The sequence below is a fragment of the Poecilia mexicana genome, unplaced genomic scaffold (assembly GCF_051168715.1).
Source record: "Poecilia mexicana isolate PSO_F unplaced genomic scaffold, ASM5116871v1 scaffold_17, whole genome shotgun sequence".
In the NCBI taxonomy this organism is placed as follows: domain Eukaryota; kingdom Metazoa; phylum Chordata; class Actinopteri; order Cyprinodontiformes; family Poeciliidae; genus Poecilia; species Poecilia mexicana.
Genome location: NW_028263386.1, coordinates 11,012,367 through 11,039,828, shown reverse-complemented (window position 1 = coordinate 11,039,828; position 27,462 = coordinate 11,012,367). Strand labels below are relative to the sequence as shown.

The following is a 27,462-nucleotide window of genomic DNA, read 5'->3' as shown; positions in this document are numbered from 1 at the left end:
AAAAATGTCAGTCTTGGGAAAGTACAACAACATACCACAGATTTATTTTCAGTTAATTCACACAAGTAGACGTGGATGTTGGACATCAGTACACTTATACGTGACTCAATATTACAGGTTGAACACAAGATGAAAGTTTCTACATCGTTTTTCAACATCTAAGTTTAAATTCTTTTGAATGCTTGTCGTTACGTATACATGCATACAGAATACATTCGCTCAAATTTCCAGTCATCCACATACACTCTTAAAACTGGACCATAAACAACTTTACAAAAGACACTGTCACAAACATTGTAGATTTTAGTCAAGAAGTCCACCTGTATGGCAAAAATATACACTATTTATGATAGAGAAAAGACATCATTTGTACACCAGAGCAAATTGATAGCAGGGAACATCTAAGAGCAGCTGAGAAGCAATAACTCTACATTCAAAAATTCATTGACAATCAGTAAAACTCACACACACACACACAAACACACACACTTGACCAAACTGGCTCAGCAAGCCACAACAGTTGAAACTGCATGTTAACACAGAGATGCATCACAAAACACAGTTCAAACAAGAGATTTGACAATTTTTGCAATTACAGTCATATTTTAGTGAGTTTCACATGGTGGTCTATTACTTAAACTGCAAATGACAGAAAGGTGAAGTTAGCATTCATAAGCTACCAGCTACTTGAAAATTGCCTACATATGACTAGCTAGCTAGAAACTAGCTTTTTAAAGGAGAAAATGTGCTGATATGTTGATTTCAGCTTTAAACCTCAGGCATCTGAACAATACTGGATTTGATGATGTGGAAACGTTCTTTGAATAAGGATGGGTGGCATTTATGGTAAGTATGATCTGAAAGATTGACATAAATCATAACATTCGTAGTGTACATCTTTAAAGCTGTGAAGTGTACACCAATTGCTTCAAATATAGTCACTTATTTACAGTCTAATGACTAGTAATGCTTTGCTATCAATATGCTTGGAAACTAGGCTAAAATAGCTAAAAGCTGAACTTATCAAGTATGGCTATTAACCCTTTGTATGTGATGTCACGGTCTTCAGAAAGCAACTCACTTGGTTGGTAGACTAAAATCACTTTTATTTAGTTGATATTGGGGTGCTATGTGGTCAGCTGCACAAAGACAAGGATGCAAACCAAACATGTCATTTTATTGTAAACCTTTTGATGGGGGAAAATGATGGAGATGGATAGCAGCCCTCTGTGTATTAGTGGTTTTGCAGTAAGTGCTTTTTACAAGGTAAAATGATTAATGTTCATGTACTTCATAAGTACGGTTAATAAGATGTAGTAAAATATTGCATTATGGAGAAGGTATGCATCTAATCATTAGCAACCACAGAGAAAACGCCCCACCATCATGGAACCTACCATGTATGATAAAACTAACAAGTGTCCGGACTTTACTATGCTTTTAAGTCTGCTCTGGTGTAAGAGAAAACACAATTTATGACATAGAGGTTTAAATCATGTGGCGCAAATTCAGGCAAAGTTGGCAATTTGGTCAAATCAACACAGAAGTCAGAAGGGAAAAGGTACGGGTCGCTTTCTAAGCTAGCTTTTCCAAATTTTGTAAATACTGCTGCCTATGAGCCACAAACAACTACTTGATTGAGTGATGTAGCTGTAAGGGGTCAATACTGTCCAGACTAGAGTTGTGTTCACAGATAAATTAGCTCAACTTGAACAAGTAGAAGTCATGGCCTTACTGGCAAAAACAACTTGGGGAAAACAACCGTCGTGACTTTGTTTGATACTCCAGGCTCTCACTTCTGATTTTTGTCATGGCACCTTTTGACTAAGTGATTAAGTGATACAGCTGCAAAAGGTCAATACCATCCAGACTAGAGTTAGCTACTACCAATAGATATACTAGCATGTCTCATGTAACTTAGTATAGAAATTGATTTTCTAGTTAGACTACTCTTTTTTTTTTTTTTAGATTTTTTAGAGTCTAATATTTTTTTAGAAACATTAGAAATGTTATACTAGAAATAGAAGCTCGACTAGAGATTTCTGGGTCTTGATTACACTTTTAAATCTCACATCTGGCTGGCCACACAAAGCATTAATCACAACTTTGACCACCTGTACAGGTCAGCTGATTTGAGGCTGTATCTACCTCATTTGGAAGCAGGGTTGCAACATCGTCGGGCTGATCTATCTCAACTCCTCTCTCCATATTAGTTCTTCCACAGAAAACATGATGGAGAAGTCGTCTTATAGGGGCTTTTGAGTTTAATGGGAAAGTAAGCGTTCAATATGTGTTTTGTTTTGGAGAAAAATACTGAGTTTATCAATTGTTATCTATCATACTATAGTATACAATTTCAACATCTCAATCTAAAAGGAATTAGCAAGCTCATTTACCTCAGAGCAAAAGGTTAATTCAGTCGTAAACATATTTGAAGTGGTTGCTAAAAATTTCGGTAACACTTTATTTGAAGGGGTGTGCATAAGACTGACATGACACTGTCATAAACATAACACCTGTCATGAACATAAAGAAGTCTTTATGAATGTTTGACTGTTGTCATCAAGTGTCATTTGGTAAATAATGACACTTTTAATGCAAAGTTGCTCTAAAAGTTGCATTAAAAGTACATTAAAAGTGCCAACTTTGCATGATTTTATAAATTATGATAATTTAATGCAAAGTTGGCACTTTTAATGGACTTTTAATGCAACTTTTAGAGCAACTCTGCATTAAAAGTGTCATTATTTACCGAATGACACTTCATGACAACAGTCATAAACATTCATAAAGACTTCTTTATGTTCATGACAGGTGTTATGTCATGTTTATGACAGTGTCATGTCAGTCTTATGCACACCCCTTCATATAAAATGTTACCAAAATTTCTAATGGAATGTTATTATTAAGGTAAAAACAAAATGTTCTCTAAGTGTTATGTTGTTAGATATTATATACAGTTCTGTTTAATTATGATATAAACTTGTCATAAAGAACAAAGTATAACTCTTCAAGTGTAAGTGTAAATCTTTTGCTTTAGAGACTGAGATTTCCTTCACCTTGCTTTGAAGTGATAGAAATGAATATGGGTGATTTTAGCTGAAGTTTGGATTAGCCTTTACAGTGCTCTTTTTTTATTTACTGCAAAAAATTACATCAGCATTAATTAGGCTGACATGGCTTGTCTGACAATTCGTGTAAAATAGAAATAAGGAATTATGCTAATAACAATACAAATATAGACATTGTTCCTCTTTTTAAACATTCGTCCTGCAAATTCAATAAATATCATATGATATTTATTGAATTTATTGAAATCAATCAATAAAAAAAGCTTCCCTTCAGCGCGCTCTCGTCTATTACAAAGTTTTGCTTCCATCTAGTGGTGAACAAATACACAGCACATTTAAGGTCATGTGAGGAGTCTTCAACTCTTCTTTTTTTCTTTTTTTTCTGACAGTAACAGCGTTAAAACATGGTTGTTTCTTTCTGAGGTTCAGACTCAGAATGCTGGTGACAGAAACACATAAGCAGCAGAGTGGTTTTTAATCACACGCTCAAACGCAACTGTTGCAGTGGTCAAATTTTTTCCTCTATGTACATACTTTCACTTCCACACAAAAAAGAAGATTCTAGCTTCATGTTTTTTTCATAAAGCCATTTTACACCCTATTTTTTCTGCACAATAAGTTGTGGTTTTTTCTCCATCTTTTGCCACAAATCTCACCTTATAATAGGGACACAATCTTTATGGCACTTTGACCAAGTCTGCATCAGTTAGTGTAATAAAATCAGACATTTACGTTACAGACAAAACTATTTGTAAGCTGTACAAGTCGATATGTTACATAGCACATAATCGTTGGAAAATAAATATACATCCATAGCTGTTCCACGTATTATAAATCATCTTTTGAAGATACAACAATCTTATAATCTACTTGTATGACAAAAAATGAACATCTAAATTAAAAATATGGTGGAAAACTCCTATATACACCCTTTCACATTTTAATTTAACATGGTTTCCATGTGTACAGTAATGACTCTTTAGCTGGTTTGACCACACAAAAAATGGACAGAGCAACACATAAATGCGATTGTCAGAAGCGAGTAAATTAAAGCCTTTGTTGATCACTGACAATATTAATGTTTCTACTGAAGTCATACATGTGGTGGAAATGGCATAGAAATTCAAAATGTATGGTAGGTGCAATAAAAACACCTCGATTAATCTTGTTAAAGATGTTCAACTACATCCTCATTTTATTTTGCATTTCATGAGGAAAAAAAGGCTAAACTCTTATAATAAATTCCAAATTATTCAACTACCAGAGACACATTGTCAAAAAGCATGCTACCCACAATAAAGCCACCACATTATTTAATCTTCGCAGAAAATAACTCCATTAAATCACATGTTCACTGATAATTAAAGCAATAGCTATTTGTATGAGTAGGCACTTTGGAAAACGAGGTGTCTAATCAAATTGCAAAAGGAGCTGCTTAAAGGTGGCACAATGGGCTTTAAGCTCAATCGATGAGCACAGAGTGAGGATGACCACCCATAATGAAATACAGCACTCATGGAATCATGGCATGGTGAAGTTATGTTTGGAGACAAACACTGGCACAAACTGCTCATGTTCACTGACAACACATCTTGGGTTTGTTGAAATTTGTGGTGGTTAAAAATTAGCTGAATGGCCCACTTTTCCTTCTTTGCCCATTTGTACATATGCAGAACCATTTCTTCCCTTCCATTTTATACCATAACATACCCATGCTCTTTGACAATCCTGCAGAATCTTATTATTTTGTTGCAAGTACGTGCTTTGATTAAGTATTGTGATTAATGGTTATAAATGCTCAAATCTCTTAATTTAACTCTCTATTCCCATTTATGTTGGTTCTAATCCCTAACTAAGAAATTTGAAAGATTGTAAGCACTGCTAAAACCAAAACAACTGAGTAACATCCTGTTGGCAGATAACCACATTTCCTTAGAGTTGATGATAAGCAGATTATAGAAAGTCGGTTTAGATAATCGGCTCTCGAAGCGTGATTATTTATTATCAGGCTGATTATTATCACGCTTGGCCAGTGCACCATGTCCTCTGGCAGATAACAAAATCTTCTACTTATAAAGGTTTGGGTAAGAAATGACAAAAACTGCAAATGTACAAAACGCAGAATGACACGGATTGACGGGAACACCTCCGTCTAAATTATCCACTTTGAAGGGTAAAACAAAAACTGGTTTTATTTTTTAAAAAGTTGGCAATTGCTGCTCTGCCGTTATTCACTGAGCTTGTAGATTACATGTTTCCCTTCCTTCTTTTGTATAAAGGAAAACCAGACTAGAGAGAGCATGAACCACTGGGTCCCCTGCATACATGACAGTGTCTACAGATTTGGGCTCCAGTTCCTTTTGTTTGAAAAGGTCTTTACAATACGCTGTTACTAACCTAGACACTAAAAGTAACTATTTACACATGGGTGTTTTTGACATACTCTGTACTTACGGCTGATTGTAGGAACATGTTTAAATTCAAGATGAAACATTTACATATAAACGTTGAGCGTTTTGTACAGGCAAGGCGAGCTTTTGGTTATTTTTTGTTTGTTTTTTCTTAAACCTTTGGACTATAGTGAGATCCAGTCAGGCGAACTGTATGGCACTTTGAAGCACAGTTAGTGTACACAAACAGATCATATGTGACCCCCAAATATTTCATATTAAAGAATTACTTTTCTAAAATGTTTAAGAAAATCAATGTCTTTCTTATGGCACAATCTTTATTTGCTTACATTTCTGAGAGTGGTTTGCTCATAGGGAATTTAAATTTAATTGTAAATGAAATGAAATGAAATGAAATGAAATGAAATGAAATGAAATGAAATTTTATTCGAACATGATACAAATATAAAAATAAAATAGTGCACAGTAACAAGAAGTGCATAAGAAAGAAGAGAAAATACAGATTTTTTTGTTTCAGTTAACATATCATGCTCAAAATGGGGTAGGAAGAAGTGAGAACTTATAAACTCCTACCCCCTAAACACTTGAAACTTTAGAGTCCTACTGTCATTAAAAAAATCACAATCAAAGTGGCAGTCAGAAGTAACAGTTACTAATATTTACCTATACATTTTCCCATTTTATGCTGGTTTGTCTTTCTAAACCCTTACACCAAGTTATCTGCAATACACACCTTATTGCTTTCTGTCACCCATATGTGTATCTATTGAAAATTACCTCTTTGTACTTTCTTTTGAATTGTGTTAAACTATTGCTTTGTTTTAAATCTTCATGTAACTTGTTCCATAACTTTACACCTTTAATTGAAATACAGAAGCTTTTTCTTGTTGTTCTAAAATTGCGGATCTTGAAGTTTGAGTGACCCCTTAAGTTATACCCCCCTTCTCTTTCAGAAAACGTGCTCTGTATGTGCTCAGGTAACAACTTTTTAGATACTTTGAACATAAACTGAGCCATTTTAAATTCTACAAGCTCGTCAAATTTGAGAATTCTGGATTTTATGAAGAGTGGGTTTGTATGCTCATAATAACCGACATTATGGATGATTCTAATGGCTCGTTTCTGTAGGACGGTTACCGGATGTAAAGAGCTCTTGTAATTAACTCCCCACACTTCACAGCAATATGATAGATATGGTAAAATCAGAGAGTTATATAGAATATGAAGTGATTTAGCATTCAATACATGTCTAGCTCTAGCCAATATGGATATACTTCTACTGAGTTTACTCTGTAAATGTTTAATATGAGGTTTCCAACTGATTTTGTCATCTATTATTAGACCGAGGAACTTATTAGCAAAAACCCTTTGTAGAGTTACGTCCTCTATTTGAACTTGGATTTCAGTATTTTTATAACAGTTCCCAAAGACCATGATTGTATTCATCTAAAATGATAATGTGCTGTGATAATTATTAAAAAAATGACCATCGCCATGTTTTTCTTTTTTTTTTATAAATAAATATTTCTATTTCATTGTATACCCAAATAAAATTGATCATCTCTAGTAAAATGCTTTCCCTTTTTATAAAGTAGAAAATATAAGAATTACAAGGGGCCACTTTGGTCTGCTCTGGTTGGTCTAACGTTAAGTGGAACGGCACCTTGAAGTCGGCTCTGGCCTGTCAGACGCTCAGGTCGGCAGGCTGATGTTGGCGTTCTCCGCCAGCGGGCTGGACATGCGTATCTGCGAGCTGCTCTTGCTGAGGATCGACAGCTGAGTCCCGCCGTTCACCCCACTGCTGGCCAACGAAGGGTGCCTCTGCTGCTTCAGGTCCACAGCAAAGTACCGGTTCACCGTCCAGCTGCGCCATTTCCTCTTGATCTCCGACTGCACCTTCAGGGAGAAACTTCACAAGGTCATTTTTTAGTGTACTTTAAGCTGTACCAGCTCCACCAAAGGTTCACTTACTGTCTGTGGGAAAGTGGTCATGGTAAAACAAGACCTCAACATCCACATTGAAGGTCAGAATTTATTTTTTTATGGAAGGGCAGCATTTTTGTGGTAGTGTTTAGATCGTTTAATTTAGTCTATTTAATTTGCAGGCAACTGACATCTGTAAAACACAAACTTTATAGGGCACCTAACTGTAGTATATAACCAGTTTTAAAATGAATAGATTTTGCCATTTAATAAAATAGACCTTGGAAAGTAATACTCGTCTGAAGGCTTTCTGAATAAACTTGTTTCTCTTTAGACTTTGTCTGTTTATCACCTCATGTAAGTTCAGCAACAGGAAGTTTTGATATTGTTGCTAATTTCTCCAAGAATGCTGAAATGTTTCTTGATCAGAAAATGTAACCTCAAGACACTCTGACACTACTTTAGTACATTGGTCGCTACTCCATCCAATACTGTTTTAGTTAAAATATTTATGAATACTAAAACATTTGAAAACGTTGTAAATTATTTTTTAATTCAAGTAATGTAATGTATTTGCGTGTAGGTGCGCAAACATTCACGGTGACAGGTGTTAACATATCAAAAATAAAGACAAAATAATAAAAAAACTGTATAAAAGTGATAATAGCTTACCTCTCCATTGAGGAAACAGTAGAGAACAGCAACCACAAATCCCTGAGAAGAAACGTAAATAAGTCACGATCCATTTTGTCAAGTTAGGGTCCATCTTAAAGCCTATGGTGCTGTGTGCATAACTTATCTTACTGAGGCAAAATTGAAAGAAAATTTTAGGAAAATTCCAACGACCTACTTCTAGTCTTAGGATTCTTTGTAAATATGGACCGGGATGTTTTGCGGAGGAGTGAGAACAAACCTGAAAGGATCCAAGGCCCAGCTCAAAGACAAGCCTCTCCCTCTTGCTGACATCCTCAGGCGAGAAGGCGAACACAGTGTAGTGAATACCAAACAGGGGTATGAGGAGGAGAGTGGAGCGTGCCAGACGCCTGAACACACACACACGCACACAAACACGCGCACACACAAAGCAAATATTTTTATTTGATCTTATTGACATGTACACAACAACAGGTGCTTCTATGTAAGTTAATTCATTTTGCTTAGACTCAAGTGAGATGCAGAAGTTGTACTACTGATGCAACATGATGTACTACTGATGTGACATGCCACAAATTAAAGCCAGGAATTCAAATTGAAGATGAAATCTTACTATGAAAATTATCTCTCTGAATCACCGTTTCATTTCAGATTATCCTAATGATAATGTTTTCTTATTGTCAACAAATCCCATGAAAGACATGTGTAAACCTTTAACTGTAAGGTAAAGATCAGTGAACCATCATTCCTTGTCATTCTCTCATAAGAACTTATAAATATTGTTCAACAAAGCACAAAAATTACTTAAATTAAAAAAGCACTTAAATTACTTAAAATTTAAATCATCTTCTGAGTGTCAGAAAAGATGACACATTTGTTGACAACAAGAATACAGGGTTGTTTTACTGTTGTAAATCAGGTTGGTTAAATCAATTATTTGGTCTTTATCTCTGTGGTATGCATCAGAAACCCAGCAACACACACACTGATGGCTGATGGAAATACAAAAAGACCAACAAAAAAAACCCACCACACGCATAACTAAAAGAAAACATAATAACACAGAATACACACAAAATGAATGAAGGTGCAGCTGTGCAAAAGTAATTTCAGTATGTCTTATGACACCTCCGAAAAATAAATAAATAAATAAATAAACTATTAGTTGGATTAATTTTCTTGCTGAGATTTAGAAAAGATAAGAAAAACTAAACTGGTACGTTGTTTAATTATTCACTCCAATTCTGGAGCAAACAAGGAGTGTAAAACCAACATCGTACTAGGAATTTGTTCAAATAACTGTTAGTTTCAGTGTTGCTAGATATTATTTTTATAAACCAAAGTTCTTCAGAATCAACAAATGACATTTCACAAAAAATGCCATTTCTGGCCTTTTGCTACAGTGTGGAAGTGACGGAAAACCAAACTTGCTGATCAACATGGAAAGTTTTTATTTATTTATTTATTTTTTTCCCTGCAATTTACAATGCCAGAATGGTGAGAATCAGAAATACAGTTTCTTCTTTTTTTTTCTTTTTTTTTTTGCCTCACAAGAAAAAAAAATACATTTGGAAAGTAAAGAAAATTTTATATGCTACTTGTTGACTGTAAAGGATTTACTCTGATAGTTTTCAAGCAATAAAACACTATTGCTTGAGTTTGATTTAAAAATAAATCAAACTTATTTTAAAGTTTGATCTGAAATTGATAGCTTCACACCAAACATAATCCTTGATACACCATTCCCACATTGAAACGTGGTGGTGGCAGAGTCATGATGTTGCTTTGCTTTTCTTCAGTAAAGGAAACAGGTCAAAGTGTGTGGAAAGATGGAGGGAGACCCTGGAAGATATCTTGCTTGAAGCTGCAAAATAGGTAAAAAGTACTAATAGGAACAAGGGTTCTTGTTCCTATTAGTACAAGAACCCTAAACCTACTTTCAGAGTTACAGTGGTTTAGGTCAAAGGATAAGCATGTGGTAAAATGGCCCAGTCAAAGTCCAGACTAAAATGTTCTTTGAGAGTGTGCAATGAGACTTAAAAATTGATGTTTATAGGTCTTCTCCATCTAATCTCACTGATTCAATGTTAAACGTTACGTTGAATTGGTCTACAACATATATAAATAAAAAACAACAACTTTGCTTTAAGGTAATACAGTTTTCACCTATTTTCAATCAATACTTTGCTCTTAATACATATTACAGAAAATCGCTCCCCATTCAATTTTTAACAAGCAAAAAAATTGTCTTTCCTCAACTGTTTTTTCCTTCTATAAAGAAGCTAAAATATCTTTAAAAAAAAAAAAAAAAACATTTTTGCTTTTGTAAGGAGCAGCTCCTTAAAGATCCACTACAAGTGACCTCTCATGGCAAAAATGAGAAATTACTGTAAAGTGTTAAATTGAGTCTTTGGTTATGTGCATATGTAGCTTAGATTTGATGGTATAATGAATATACTTTCTTAATCTCAGAGGGAAATTCATATATTCCACAGCACAACAATTTGCTTGAATGAAAAGTAGCAAAAAATATTATATGTTTTCTTTTCTGAGGGTTGATTCTCTTCAATCTTGGGGACTTGAATTTGAAGCATGACAGTACTATAGCCTTAATCTGAAAAATAATCTGATATCTATCCCAATATTATCTAAAGTAGTTTTAGTTACTCACTTTAGCTCCCACTGATTACTGTGTTAAGGTTTACTGCTCAGCCTAAAATGAAGCAGATTTTTTCAGTTCCAATAGTTTTTATTAAAACTGCAAACCCTTTGCTGCAACCTACTTATCCAAATCTGAGCAAGAAAGCAAAGGTATTTTCCTCCTGCAATCGAAATGTACCAGGAACTCTCGAGATACAAAAGAAAATGAAATCCAAACCCCAAAGTAAAGAAAACAAAAAATATGTTTATTTACTCTTTGCATTCTCAATTAAGTTTTAACGCAGTATTTTTTCCCCATTTCTGTGTTTGTTATTCAAGTTTTTCAAATCAAATTATTTGGAACCTCTGGGGTAAAACACAAATACACACACACATACGCACGCACACCTACATGCAATCCACAAAAAGCAGTCTCACACATACACATACACACTTACAGTGTGATGGTGGATAACTCTGACATCCTGCACGAATGCTGAACAGCCTGTGTGGGCTCACTGAAGCATTTCTGAGCACAGCTGCTATACAGCACAAAGACAACACACAATACAACAAAGACAATGTCTTTAGGGACGCAGTCTCGCACATGCTCACACGTCTTCAGTTTGTCACGCACGCCTGGACCCAAGCAGCAGATGAAAATGGCATTATCTGCAGGGCTTTAAAAGACAGTCTTCTGGGACCTGACCAGGAGTGATGTCTGACTAAACTACAACTCCACAAAGATGCTCAGGCTTCCTGGCAACAGGTTATACACATTTGAGTATAAAAGAAAGGTGGACACAACAGGTTATAAGATACCTTTAATACTTGACTTATTTAAAACTGCTTAGCATTTATTCTTCTTAGCACTGATTGTGGTTTTGCTTTTCCAGTAAGATTATCCCCCAGCATATTAAATATACTTAGCACAATAATGACATTTATGACCATATATAAATATATATATATATATATATATATATATATATATATATATATATATATATATTCCGTATTGTATGTAATATTTCATTCCCCTGCATGGGAGTAAGGTATAAAAAAGCCCCATCATAGTCGAATTTTAACACAAAATAACTTCTCGCAGATTTGACTACTCTAAGCACACATTTCAGTCTCTGACTAAAATTCGTGATGCAACTTACAGATAAATGCTGGACTCATTTCCTCCGATATCAGGGGACTGGAGTTTTTGCACCAAGATGATGATGATCCCAATGAAGAGAACAAAATTGATCTGCCAAATAAAACAAAAGAACTTTGCAGGCAGCACGAAAAAGCTATTTTTAATTTTACAGTGATTCTTGAGAATAGGGACAAAATGGGTTTTAATTTTCCCATATTTTTAAAAATTATTTCTCAACCTTATGTATGCAAATATGACAAATAATGTTTTGGAAATGTAAAGATGCTAAGGTGCAGGCTCCCAGTTGCAACATTTAAAAAAAAAATTAAATTTTTAATTGACCTGACCCAGAACTTTGTTTATCTGACAAAAATAAATATAAAATGATTTTTAAAATACCCTGTTAGTGATAAGACAAATGCTTCTCTAGAAACAAAATAAATATTATTTAAAACAAAAAACAACAAAAAGGCCATCTGACGGAGTTGACAGTACATGACGGAGTTGACACAGAACTGAAGGTGGTGACAAACTAGTGAGAAAAATGAAAAACTTGATACATGTGAAGTAATGTAATTTATGTCAAATACTTTAAAATGTATTAATTGCACATTTAAGTGAGATTTGATAACAATTTCACTGAAAGAGTCACGAAAACTCTGATGGAGTTGAAAAAAAGCCAAACTACCTCAATTTATATGATGTTATTCTGAAGGAGGCCATATTGTAGCTCATCAGGTCCATGAAATCTTTACAGTTTACCAAAATTAAGCTTTTATTTCACAAAATGTCATCAAAGTTTTGTAAATTGTCAGTTATGGAGTTGACACATCATGGTTTTGACAAGCAACTTAGGAATAAAACAGAAGAAAAAAAACTGAAGAATAACATAAGCCAACCAGAGCTAACTAGCCCTCTTAGCAAAGGAAGAGAAAAGACGACGTCATGGGGTCCTCAGAAGTTCTGGTGCCCCCCAATAATGCCTGATTTCTTTGCATTCTTTTCATGTCTGACGGTGTTGACAAAAACTAGGGACAAATTTCAATGGAGCTGGAAAATATATAAAAAATATTTTTAATTCAAATTATTGATACTTTTATAATTAATTATATGACTACTTATACTTAATTGTCATAATATATAATTGTAGTATTTCTGTAATTGTTTTAAACTATTATAATGTATTGAGTTCTGCTCCTGGACAAGGGCTTTTACAGGCATCATCCACCTATTACAATGTTTAAAATAAAAAAAATATTCAGCAAACACCAGGAAAATATACATTGTTGTGCTCTCATGACCCAGGTTAGTTTAGTCAGATATTTGAAAAAAATATATTTTGTGTATATTTTATTCAAACTTTTGTGCTTTATCCGTAGGACCTGTTTTGTCCCTATTCTCAAGAATCACTGTTTAAATAGTTGTTCATTTTTAGCTATTTTCAACCACCCTTTACTAAGTCAGGCATCAAACTGATGGTAAAAGACTTTGTTTTATTTATTAATGGAAAGTTTTGCAAAATGGAATTAAAAAAAAATATTTTTTTACTTATCAGAGTTAAGTAGGAAATTACTATGAACTTACCATTATTGAAGCCACAACTGGTCCTTTAATCACCCACCAGAGGGCAGTGTGCTCATTCGTTTCCCAGCATCTGTCGGTGACCACCAACACGTTTTTTGGAAAATTTTCCACGATGGCAAATGAAACTTTCTATCACCATTCAAAGGTTTCTGATTTACAGGAATAGGTAAACAATTCCTGTTTACCTATTACATGTGCACCTTCGTGAAAGCCACACTTTTGTGGATGTTACAATAAGCTATGTTTTAAAGAATCTACAGAGTATTTCAGTTCATTTATAATTATTGTTTTTGCTCTTCTAATGCTTCTCTTATTCTAGTGGCTTCTGGTGTCAAATAAAGCACTGAAAACTTAATACATCAAGCTAGCAATAACAATAAACATCTTAGATTTTCTAAGGAAGAAAAAGTTAACCCTTTAGTTTAGTACTGCATCTGAAGCTAAAAATCAGTTATCAACCTTTGCATATTCAGCCTCTAATTTTGATTGATCATATTTTCCAATATTGCCTACATTGAGCATTACAATGAGGTGCCAACGCCTCATTGACTGGGCATAAAAATAAGCAATAGCAAACTTATTCTGGGCACATCTGATGCTATCTTTTTTCTCTGTGTTTGTGCTACTCTCTGAAAGAATGGCACCCCAGGCGGTTATAGCACTCGCAATAAGAGTATCCAACTCTAAAATAAAACAAAGCTAGTAAACTACATGTTCTTATGTACAAACATATGACATTGGTTGGAATAAAAAGTTGCTACATACCCTGTGTCATGGAAATGAAGCCTCAGAACGGCCCAGACAGTCACACATATAGTTGGAGTTCCTGTTATCCATAACATACATAGATAAAGCACGGAGAACACAAATTACACCACTGGAAAAAAACAATTAGCTGCAGATATGCTTGGCAGTTAAAACAATAAAACAATAAAATAATTAAACCAATCAGAAATTGTTACATACCCCACCCGACAATGGTGTACCAGTAGAAATAGCGTCTCTCAGGGAAGAAGGTCTCAACCAGCAGAGTAAAGAGATACAGACCCTCGATGAAAAGCCAGAAATAGTTGGACATGACGCAGTAATGAAAAAATATCATCACTGCTTTACACGCCACCTGCATGAGGAAACACAGCGGCAGGATGTTGGAGCAGCAGGACGCTGAGATTTTGCTCTTCAGAGAAATTTCATCTTTATCTGGACTCACTGCTTAAACCCTTTGAATTAGAATCTGCAATAATATGTGACATAAATGTCAGATATTTGAAAGAAAAAATCCTCAACAATTGACTGCTCATATCCTTACATTTACCCTCCACCATAGAACATAACTGAGTACAAGAATGCACTGTTTCAGACCAATGCTTCATCACAACACAGGGGAATCTTATGTGTCTTACAGAGCCTTGAGAATTGACGTTAAGATGCTTATGTTATTCTATAAATTACTAAATGACTTAGATCCAAATTAAATTAAAGACCTGTTACTGTATCAATCATACAGACCACTCAGGTCTTCTGGTTCAAGTCTGCTCTGCATTTCCAGAATCAGAACCAAACGTAGAGAATCTGTATTCAGTTTTAATGCATCTCTAATCTGTGACAAACTTCCAGAAAACTGCAGGGCTGCTGAAACACAAGAGTTCCTTCAAATCAAGGCTAAAAACTAATTTGTTAGAGATGCTTTTGGCTAATAATAAGTGAACACAAATTAATTCTATTCTGGATTGCAACATTTTTATTATCTTTATTTTGCCATGGCAAATGTTTCTGTTTTGTTTTATTTTGTGGTGTTATGTTTTGGTCATATATAGTAGATTAAACTGCTTTGTTGGTGAAATGTGCAAACAAACTTGACTCCGTAGCTGCACCATTCCCAGTGTGTCATTTGACAGAAATTTATTTTATGATCCAACTCTGCTTTGAAGTTCTTTATAATGTTATCTCTGACTTATCTGTTTTCCTTGGTTTTCATGATGCAGCCTGTTTCATAATATTCTCTAAAGTTGTGATTCAACTTCACATTTAGCAGTTAGATATTTATAGCAACACATTTTCTCCAAACAGGAAGAGGAAGTGCAGCAGAATGTAAGCAGCGAAATGAATAAATAGAGTGATTTGGGACATTTTGGTTCTTATTTGGCTCTTAATCATCTTTAGCCATGCAGACTGCAACTTCTAAAATAAGTAACGTCTGGATTCTTGCTAATCACTGTATAAACAGATGTGGTCAGTACAGGCAGCAGTGGTCAGTAATTACCACTAATTCATATGAAAATGCTGCATGAACTGATTGAAGCTGATATTCAAACTACCCACAGGAATGACTCACCTCAATGTCAGGTGAAGTGTAATGTAGTGACACCATGTTAATGAATAGTGTCCACATTTAGAGTCGGGTCAGACAATTACAGTAGTGATCTAATTCAGAGTCCCTCCATGATAACGACCTTGCAATCACTATGGCAACAGAGGTAAAGGAGTAAATTTAAAAACAAGACCATGGTAGCCTTTCAGATGGTAATGGGTCTGCTGTAGAATATTTCAGCAGGCCTTTTCAAAGCCATTAGCCTATATAATTAGGTTTATTTGTCATGCCGGCTTACCAAAGCGGGCAATGAATTGTTTCTAGGGGAAGGCTTAGAGTTTGTTTTGCATTTGTACTCATAGAGGTTTAATATTTTAATGTACAGAAACAGAAGCTTGTACTCGGTTGAAGCTCTCTCAAAATGTGAAAAGAAAAAAGCCAGAAAAGCCGAAGGATAAATGATTCTCAAGTAAAAAGTATAAATGCACTTTGACAAATTATTTCACGACTCTTTGAAAAATAGGCATCCTCATCAAAACTTTGTACATATAAATCCACTGGGACTATGTAAACAATAAAAGTCCAATTGCACAATTATCTACTTCAGCTTGGTATAAATAAAGCGATTAACTTTGCAATTTGAAATCAACTTTTGTTAACAGCTGAACAAGCAGAGTTGTTTTCTTTTCCTGTGGTGAAAAACACACACACACACACTCACGTCGTGTCTTTCTATTTTCACAAGGACTTTGCATTGACTTTTATTCATTTCAGTGGCCCAGCCCTGTAACTAACTCTAACCCTAAACTTAACCATTACTAGTACATGCCTACCAGTAAACTTAGAGTAAATTTAATTCACACTTTAGCCCTAAATCTAACCCCTGACCCTAAAACCCTTACGGGGTCGGGGCTTTGGAGAACGCATTATTTGTTGTACAAATGGGGTTTACAAGGGGAGATATGCTGAAACTCACACAGTCTTGTTTCTATAAGCAAACACAGGATACATGATAATCATCAGTGATAACTGACTGTGTGCATGAAGCAGTGTTCGCTGTCTTCCTTAGGGTACAGCACACCGTCCTTGATGAAGACAGAGATGGCTCTCAGGATGAAGGACACAAACAGGTTCATGTGGATGAAGTTTCTGGTGCAGTGCAGCTTCCTGCAGAAATGGGAGAGAGTGAGAGTGTGCACAGAGGAATAAGTCACATTTTATCATCTTTAACCTCAAACAATCAGGGCAATGTTTAAAACCGCGAGTCAAAATTGTCCAAATCAACATCAGTTTGAAATGAATCGAGTTTGTTTGCAACAACCTCCCGACAGGTTACCTACTTATATGTTCAGTAAAGTCTGTTTCGGGTGCAGAAGTGGGGGGTATGGTGAGACAAACACTGTACAATTAAGGGATGATTTACAATAACATTCACCTTGAGAGGGAGAGTTTGTATTGGCATCCCTAGCTGTTCTGGGAGAGCTGCTTAGTGTGCAACTGAAAGAATAATGAAATTAATCATAATAATGATCATTTTAAACATTGAAGTCAAAGAGCTAAATTTAGGAAGCAGGAGAGAAACCTTTTCTGCAGACTTTCTGCAGACCTTTTGGAGCATCCTCTAAAACTAAAGAATCTGATCATCGTTAATTTAAGATAAAAGAGGTTTTAAACAAAGTTTGGTTTTGATGAAAGATTAACTATATGATTGCACAACAATCTTTTATATTTTTTTGCAAGTTTCCACTAGTTTTTTAAAACTAAACCTAGGCTTAGCTGAGGCATCTGGAAACTCTAGTTCATTACAGAAATGGTTATTTTAACTATAAATACAATAGTTTTTAACTATTAGAATAGGACAATCATTTTTAGTAGAAGCAGTACACTCGTAATCAGAGGCTAAATTGCTGTTATAGTAACATAGTTCCAATAAGCACCCATTTATCTTGACCTATGAAAAATAAACATTTACTAATGAGAAAATCTGAACAAATATGGGCTATAGCTTACTATACTTGAGAAGCAAACACAATATTTAACTCCTCAGGGACAGTTGAAACATATTTTGCTCTTTTACAATAGACAAGAACAAACACTGCTAATTCAAATTACGTAGCTAAAGCCTTTTAATTAGTTTATTAAGGGACTTCCACTGGAACCAAACAAGTCTTCTGGAACCTGGTCCCTGCAGAGCTTGATTTTAAGTTTACTGTAGCTGCAGCAGCTGTTTACTGAATAGAATCAAAAACAGACTTTTCCGTTACTACATGTTCAACTATTCCTATTTTAGTTTCGAACTCACCTGAATCTGCAGAGAATGACCATGGCTGTGGTTAAAGAGACCAGTGAGGTGCTGTACCCGACTGTATACAGGGCTTTAACCGATGCAAAATAATCCTAATGATGGTGAACAAACGTTAGTGTCCATGTAGGAAAAATATGTATATTTAAGCAAAAGAAGTAAGTCATACAGGTTTTGTTGTGTTGTCGTCAAGAAGGCAGATGTCCACATAGTGAGGATAAGGTTCAGACCAGCCATACTCTGTACAGTTTCGATTGACCTTCCCAATTTCTGAAAATATTTAAAAAAAATGTATATATATATATATATATATATATATATATATATATATATATATATATATATATATATATATATATATATATATATATATATATATATATATATATAGTTTAATGCCGTAAAGAAACCGATAGGGAAAACTTATTCTGACATTCAAAAAGCATTAGATGGAATGACCTTGCAGACAAGGCGACTCACCTTCTTCAGGTGTCATGAAGTCGTGAAAGAACTCAGGACATTTGACCGTTACGACCTCACCGACATCGGCAGCCTGCCAGCAGGTCAAGTTGTCCCACATCCAAGGACACACTGAAATGTTACAAGAACATAGTGAGTAACTTATATATCAGTTTCATGATAAACAAGATGCATTTGATTCATAAAGACGAAGAGTAGTTAGTTGGTAGAGTAGTTAAAAGCAGTGGCAGATTATTTTATAAAGACAGTAAATTCAGCCAGGAAGTGCGACTTGGAGAGACAAATTGTGGTAACAGAAGTGGAAACCTTTTAATAATGTTTGTTTTGGACATCATATGTTTTTTTTTTGTTGTTTTTTTTGGGAGGTGGGGGGGGGGTTACCATGTTGGCCTCATGGCAGAGTGAAAACCTTATTCTCTGGTTCTCCCATAGCCTAATTTATTATAATTTCTTGAGTTTTTATTGGAAAAACTCAAGAAATTGAGATTCATTTGTTTGCAACAAACTAATCTCAAAAAGCAGTTGAAATGCAGAATCCAGTGTTTTAAAATAAAATTAAATGAAACTATCAAGTCTCTTGCACAAACATGCCACACTACAGTCTTAATCATTTTTTTCATATGAATATATTTTTTCATCAACCGTTTAATCTGTAACAATACAAGCACAAAATGTAGCAAATTCCATGGAAAATTAGGAGGCTAATCAGACAACAAGAACAAACACACCGTCAAGAAAAATATGACAAATCTAAAACTAAAACCATAAATGATAACGTAACTGTACAGAGGCCATGTGGCTGTGCAGAAAATAAAATGCATTCAGTGTCTTCAGGTCCTCTTTAGTTTTTCTAGAGTAGACCACAGAATCACATTTTGTTGGCACTAGCCGTGCTTTTAAGTTGAAAATCTCTGAATTTTTTCCAAAAGCTGCTGCTGCCATCACTGTCGTTGCTTTTCAGAAAAGCTATCCATAATAGCAAGGAACTGTCACTTCTCCAATGAGGTGAATGGCGGAAAAAGTGGTTGTGGCTGTTTATCTGGGGCAGTTCGTGTGCAATCTGTCCGGTAGAAATCATCACAACAGCCAAAGAAAAACCATCAAGCCCTACTCTGACACTTCATGTTGTAAGTGTTGTGTTTTTATCACCAAATAAGTTGTAGTGAGAAAGCAGTAGAAACACAAGGGCCAAAATCATAATTTAAAGTTACACTGTGGTTAATTTTTATTTTCACACAAATTCAATAATCGCTTGTTTACAGTTCAATTACTTATTGATGACGCACTACTTAGGAAAAGATTTAACCCAAGAAATTCAACTTTAAATGATCTGCTGAACTGAATTCGGATTGCAACTGCTTGATATAGCAAAAATGTATATTTTATTTGCATATTTATTTATTTGTTTTATGCTGAAAGTGACTTCCAAAGAAGAGAACTTGTTTTGCTCTTAGTCAAATTCAATGCAGGAGTGTTATCATTATATTTCATTAAAACTGAAAACAAAAAAGAAGATGCAGATCCGCAAATCTGATTATTTATTAATTACATTAGTTAATCTGTTTTAGGTAACTTTAGTTCTGGATGTATTGTAGGACTTCAAGGTTTCTCTTGCACATTTAAGCAAAACGTGACAAAGAAAATGTGGTAACACTTTATTTGAAGGGGGTGAATAAGAAGGACATGACACTGTCATAAACATGACATAACGCCTGTCATGAACATGAATAAGCCTTCATGAATATTTATGACTGTTGTCATAAAGCGTCATTCGGTAAATTATGACACTTTTAATACAAAGTTGACATTATTCAAAATGTCTTTGTTATGACAACTTGACATTAACAAAGAAATCATTACTGATATAAATTTGTTATAAAAGTATTACTGATTGCACTTTAAAAATTAGGTAACTTTATGTTATTAAAGGTAAAGTTTAAACAGTAATGATTTCCTGGTTAATGTCAAGTTGTCATAATAAAGACATTTTGAATAATGTCAACTTTGTATTAAAAGTGTCATAATTTACCGAATGACGCTTTATGACAACAGTCATAAATATTCATGAAGGCTTATTCATGTTCATGACAGGTGTTATGTCATGTTTATGACAGTGTCATGACAGTCTTATTCAACCCCCTTCAAATAAAGTGTTACCGAAAATGTTGACTTCTTAGAAATAAGCTGCCACTTAATTGAAGTGAAAAATGTTCCTCAGCAAGTACTTCATCCTCCCAGAAAAACAGAAAGCCACTCTACCAAACAGGATTTTATGGAAACCAAAAGAAATTTAACTTTCCGTGACTGAAAGCAAAATTTTCACTATTCACGCTGCTTCTGCTTGACTAGTTGTTCCCTTGAAAATCATGTCCACGTATTTCAATATATTCCACAAAAAGCTTAGTTGTAGTTGATGCTTTTCAATTTTTTTTTTCTACAAATTCAGATTTTTTTGTTTTGTTTTACCATGAGCTGCAAAAGTAGAAAAAAACATTTGTACATCTTGTTTTTTAAGGAAATAATTTTTGTCACATAAAATCTCAACTGCTCAGAAAATAAACTAATCTAACTTATGTCAAATCCTTCCTGCTGTGAAGAGAACATCTAACAAACAAAACATGTGCAGGTCTTTATATTCGACATTTGTCTGAAGCTACTTTATTGCTGTTTTAAACTAATATTTTATTCTTTATATTTCCCATTGGTGATCATCCCTCACCTGCTTCCATTTATTTTTGTACGTCACCATTTTTATGGTCCTTGTCTCCACCTGCTCCGTCTCTATCGCTTTGCAGCATTATTTCTGCTGCAGCAGTTTTCTGGGTGCTGACAGGTCCCAGTCTGTGTTGTTTGTGTTTGGAATGTATTTTGTAGTGTGGCTGCATCTGAGTGCGCATACGTCTCTTCACATACGTGTGTGTGGATGTGTTTGCAGACCTTTCGCTTCTCCGCTTGCCTCCCTAATCTGTTTTGGTTCTGTCTGCTGAGCCGGACACGGAGCCAATTACCTTTTAAAGGGCAAATCGGAGCCAAATGAGCCGCACTGAGCCACAGAGGTAAGGCTTAATAAAAGACTTTGTCTGCATCGCTGGCCATCTTACACAATATCCTACAAGCATCCTGAATCTTCACTGAGCAGCAGAGGTGGGTAGAAACTGGAAACATTTACTGTTACATTTACTTGAATAATGTCTTGAAGAAAAAAAAATAATACTTTGAGCATTTTTACAAGACTGTATGCAGTATCCTATTTTAATGTGCTGCTACTAATTACTATCTACTGAGGTATCAAAATTTTATGGTGAAAATATTTGATTTTCTTCTACTTAAGAGTTATTCTGTAGTGACGTCATCCATTTGTGTTATTTTATTCATTTTAGTTCTTAAGATATTTTATATATTTTTTGTTTGTCCATCATTTTTAAAATGTGTGAGAAATTGGAGATGAAATGAAACCAGCGCTCCAGATACTTGCCCTAAAACAGTGAAGCTACATTTTGCCTAATGATTACAAGATTGGATCAAATACATCCTAAATGTCCAAAATCAACATGATAGTCAGTGTAAATGTGGAACTGTCAAAAAGACCTGAACAATCCAGAAACATCAGTTTAATAAAAACTCATTTATTTTTACCCTCCTTTCCCTTTTTTACCCTATTTCTCTTTTTCATGCTTTTTTCAAGCCTGCAAGCAGGATTTCTGCAAAGCAATCACTTTTATTTCCCCACCAACGATTTGCTGTCAGCAGAAAGAGCAGAATGGCGTCTTCAAAAGGACAAGAGGAGACAGGGATCAGTTAAAGGGTCAAAGAGGGCCAACACGTGACTCTGTGCACTGACAGTGTAAAGTTATATATAACCCCCTCCAACTAAACACCCTCTGTTACAGAGGAAACAAGGAAACAACAATAGGATGTTTGATTTTCACCATGAGCTACAGAAAACCGAACAGGAAAGTACATCAGACCACAACAGTATCAAATACGCTCATAGTAAGATTAGAAAAAGCTCTGCTGTTTTTGAAAACCATGCAGGACCTCTTTGTGCAATGTAGCGACAGTTCACCATTAAGTCACCATTTGATAAATAAGCTGAACTTTCAACTCGTTTGCAGTTTAAGCTTGCTATCTCACACTCTGAATCCTTTTCTTTTTGGGGGTGAGGTGGGGGGCTGGGAAGGCGCGGTGGCTTTCAGCAAAGAGGTGAGTCACAGGCGCAGTTAGGAAGTTGCAGTCTGCTGGACAAATTTCTAGCAGCAGGAGACCTGCAGCAAACGCTAATGAAAACCACAATCCATAGCCAAGAAAATAATTGCTTCCAGGAACCACATAACAAGATTCCTGTGTTTTCTAAAAAAGGTGACATTGGAAAAAATCTGAAAGCAGCTCAGCGTGACATTACAGGCAAACATTTTCTTTTGTAGACTAACAGAGGACAGGATATGCTATTTAGCAGCCTCACTGGGACAGGATTTTTCAAGAATGAACATAAAGCTTCATCTCTCATCCCTACATGTTCCTTTCTGATCTTTACAACCCAGTAATATGGCAAATCACTAAGTGGAAAAAAGCATAGCTTTTGCCATTAATTCTCTGAGGCTGACACATGACTTTCATCAACGGATCTTCTGAGCGTCCACCGAGTTTCCAAAGATGCAGAAAATTTAATCACAGCAGCGGAAACCATGAAAAGCAACAATCTAATGCCGAATTTTGCACATAGAAGTCTGCAGGAACACACTCATATCCTTACTTACCAAATTCAATGCCATCTGGGTTGTGCATTTCTATCATTTCCATGCATTTCTCATGTTCACGCTTTATTATGCAGTGCCCAGACTCTGAGGTGACCTACAGAGAAACAAGAATTAAACTGGTGTCACATCAAAAGCAGGTTTCAGAAACCATCAAATCACATTCTGCCAATGCTTTATGAAATAACGCATGTTTGACACTTATTTGGAAAAAAAAAAAGCTGAAATTATGCTTGGGGGAGAGAGAAATTTGTAAATAATGACACAAATTGTTACTAATATTGAGTAACTGATAAAACTGGCAAGGAAAAACACGTTTGTGAAACAGCTATATTTAATGTTTTCCCTGATTTGATTTATCTTTATTTTACTTTTTTATTTTAAGAAGAATAATTCTGGATTGAAAAGATTTTAGATGCACTGGGGTTTTAAACTTGTAAAAGGTGTCAAAGCACCTGGACATTCAATAAAGCGATACATGAAATGAAGCACAAAAAGGGCCAAGCACATAACTTTGTGGAACTCCGTGCTTGAGAGTAATCAAACATGATCCGTCAAGTATGCTGGAGAAATACTTATAAATGCTAAATAAATACATTTTTGAGAATGGTCATTTGGGTGTTATCTTAATTTGATTTTTAGTTTTTACAGTGCACATGTAAAATTGAAAGTTATTGGAGAGGTACAACAAATCTAACTTAGATATCTAATGAGTAGCGGCACTAATTGTAAATGTCTGTCATATTTATCAAGGTCAAAATTATTTGTTTCTCATTGAAGGTTTGGAGATGTTACTAATTCCTTATGCTGGTGATTTAAAAAAATCACAAACAATCTTCAAATCTTTTGTGAATCTAATGAAAACAAGTTGCTGGGCCTCAACAAATATTTACTGTGAAAGTCCTGACATTCTACCGGCTTGGTGCATCTTGAGGACAAAATGCAAAATGCAGAAACTGCACTTGCAGAGCGAAGCAACGCGAAACAGGACACAGGAACTATTTACTCAGAAGAGTTGCAGTCGCTGCTTGTCATCTTCTCACTCAACGTTTCCTGTCCCTCTCTTGAGGCCAATCTTTGATTTGCGCCCCCAGCCCCTCCTTTCCTCTCACAGTGAAATGATAGGTGTAATATATCCCAGCCCTCTGAGCCACGGCTGACTCATCACTCCATCTCTGCCCTCTGATATCAATTCACTTCGCTGCCCTGCTAAGACTGGGACGTCAACTGCCTGAAAATGTACAAGAATTCACTTCTTTCTTCGTCATGATGCGCGTGGCTGGAATTTGAAAACTGCTCGATCATGTATGAATCACATGAGCATCATCAGAGGTATCTGTGGTGTTAACACATCAAATCACGCAACAAAGAAACACAGCTGCTGCTTCTTTTCATCTCAGCGAGGGTCAATATCGCCTGTTTTTCATATTACTGCTTTTTTTTTTTTGATCAATAAAACATTTTCTCCCATACTGTTCGAAAGGAAGAGCGCCTTTCAAACTCACAGGTAGCATCCATGTTGCTAAGCAGCATATAACCAGCATACTGAAGGCAAAGCTTCCCACATGAGAAATAATTGGATGCAGATGACTAAGATATGTTTGGCATGAATTCAGACAGACCTGTCAGATGAAAGGATGAATGTGTTATTCTTAATTTATGCAAACAGAGCTGCAGATATGGTTATGCTTATTGAAAATAGATCTTTAGTTGGTTCCAGATCCTTTTATGCTTTGAATAATTTATTCTGATCATTTAAGACGGTTCTTTGCCAGTAGCTCCTAAATCAGAGTGTTTCTTTGGGAATTCTCATGTCATTAATTTAAAACATTAGACAAAACAGCTGTTATAATAGATTTTAGCCAATAGAAGTTACAGTGTTAACATCAGAAGCATTAAATAGATGAAACAAAATAGTGAGCATATGACTTTTAGTAACATGGCGTCTCTGAACCTCTCAATCTGAAACCTGATATTAGCTAAAGTAATATTTTATCAACTCCCCTTGAATGTATCTGTGCTGTATATCAAATGTAATGAAAGATCATTTAAGCCTTTTAATTGTTGTTTTGACCAATAACATTACACTAAACCTTCTTGACTAAAACGTAGCTTGTATTTCATTTTACAAACACAAGGTAAATAGTATTTGTGAAATGGAAGAAAAATGATTCATGACTTTCAAGATTTTCTCCAAATTTTAAAAGGTGTAGACTAATTGATCTTTCTAAAACCTTAGGAAGTGTTTTGTCATTTGTTCTCCCAGAACCACATCCAGAGAATGTAGTTTTCGCCTGCTGGATCAGATGGAAAATGTCTGAACAATTTCATGGCTTTTGACAGATTTACGTCTGGGTTTTGACTGAGCCATTCTCATATGTTGTGAATTTAAAGTTAGAGCCACACTTCCTGGCTCTATGCTGAAGGTCATGGTCTCCTGACTGTCCTAAATCTTTTGTATCGTTTAAAAGATCTCCTTCAATAACCTCCAGTATGGAGTTTAACCAATCTGACCCTGTTAGAGGAAAGCATCCCCACAGCATCATTATCTCACTGTAGGTGTAGTGTGTCCAGTTTAAAATTAAAGGCCACATTTCCTCTGTGTGCTATATATGACTTGAGGTAGAATTGGATTAGAAATTGTTTGATGCTTTCTTGCTGTAGTGGCTTTCTCTTAGCCACTCGTTAATAAAAATCAGATTTGTGTAGAGTAATTTCCAAATTGTACAAAGGCTTTTATTTTTCATCCACTATGTTACAAAAGCGTTTTACTTTGAGTACAATGATGAAACAGAAAAACATACTGTAACATCTGATGGCTAGAACACAGAATAAGACAAAAAAAAAAGATGGAGAAGCTGAAGAACATTATGCAAATTCTCCTGAAATTCCACCTTAACCAGTCACCATGGCAATACTGCAGGGATCCGAAATCAATGAGACACATTTTCATGTGTGCTTCTTATTCTCCACTTTCAATCATTTCTCCTCTCTGAAACAGATGTCTGTCCAGATAAACCCTCCATCCTGCAACTGCAGAACACACTGTTTCCCTCCCCAAGGCTATTTTCTAAGACCGGATAGCTCTGTGACTCCCACAGCAGTGTGCAGAACAGATAATAAAATTCCCATTTGACATGGCAGACCATCGGATCCACCGTAAAGACCAGAGTCCATACAAATAACGAGCACATTACTGCATGGCTAAAGGACATGGTAAGGACACCTTGTACGTTAGGATGAGGGTTTGTTTTTATTTTTTTTCATCCAAGATGGCATTTTTAATTAAATGTAATCCTAGGTGAGAAAAGATCAAACTGCTTTGTTAATTAGGTGTTGCATTTTGGTTTCCTTTTAGAATCGGGTAAAATAAGTGGGAATCTGACTGATGCAGCTTTTAAAGTCCAGCTGTGCTGCATCAGGGCGCCTAATATGATTCCTCCCACTCATCTTTCATCCTTTTTAATTGCAATGGGAGCGCTAATAACTGTGAGTCACAGCAGTAGGATTCACAGCTCTCCGGTCAGCCAGGCCATCTGTTATTGTTCTAAGAAGAGGGCATACGGCTTAACACGAAGCTGATCCTGGAACTGTAACGTATGCTGATGCTGTCAGTGGGGAAATTTGATGTATTTTTCTTTTTTTTTTATAACCACAACACATATACTACACATGTGCACAGGCATGTTTAGGAAAACAAAGATTAACCTGAGACATGGGATGCCGGTGGTGCAGGCGTGCAAACATTTCATCTTAGATCTTACACGACTGCAAACCTGCACGCATATTCAGAACATGCAGACAAATGACTCACCAGGCGCAGGAACAAAAAAATTGCAGTGAGCAGGTAGCCTCTCATCGTGCCTGGTGAAGAGCGTGTGTCCAAATGGCTCAACAGTATCGGTTTAAATGTGGATTGGTATTTGAAGGGATTCGCTGGAATCTGGTCCTTGGTGTCACAACAACATTAAGGACTCTGAAATGTGCACAAAAGAGAAGACGGAGCATCAATATACAGATTTACTCAATGAAATTGTTAATTAAACAAATATGTATGCAGCAAAATGATTTATGCATGTTTTTTTTTCTGTGGATAATGAAAAACAAATCTGAAACATAAAGATATATCCTCCCTTCTACCACCTCTAGTCAATAATGTGACAAACCGCCCTTTATTGTGAATAC

At 35.5% G+C, this 27,462-nt stretch overlaps 1 protein-coding gene across 1 annotated transcript; it reads right to left on the bottom strand.

The window, feature by feature from the left end:
- Positions 1–3,105: 3,105 nt before the first annotated feature.
- On the bottom strand, positions 3,106–27,233 carry adcyap1r1a (ADCYAP receptor type Ia). The gene is made up of 14 exons (XM_014968745.2): positions 27,092–27,233; positions 23,281–23,374; positions 18,524–18,634; positions 18,213–18,313; positions 18,044–18,138; positions 16,776–16,908; positions 14,397–14,550; positions 14,196–14,256; positions 13,431–13,500; positions 11,866–11,957; positions 11,158–11,241; positions 8,319–8,448; positions 8,078–8,119; positions 3,106–7,391 (listed from the first exon to the last, which is right to left on the bottom strand). The coding sequence occupies exons 1-14, from the start codon at positions 27,134–27,136 to the stop codon at positions 7,167–7,169; spliced, it is 1,437 nt and encodes a 478-aa protein (XP_014824231.1). The 5' UTR covers positions 27,137–27,233; the 3' UTR covers positions 3,106–7,166.
- Between the last annotated feature and the right edge of the window lie 229 nt (positions 27,234–27,462).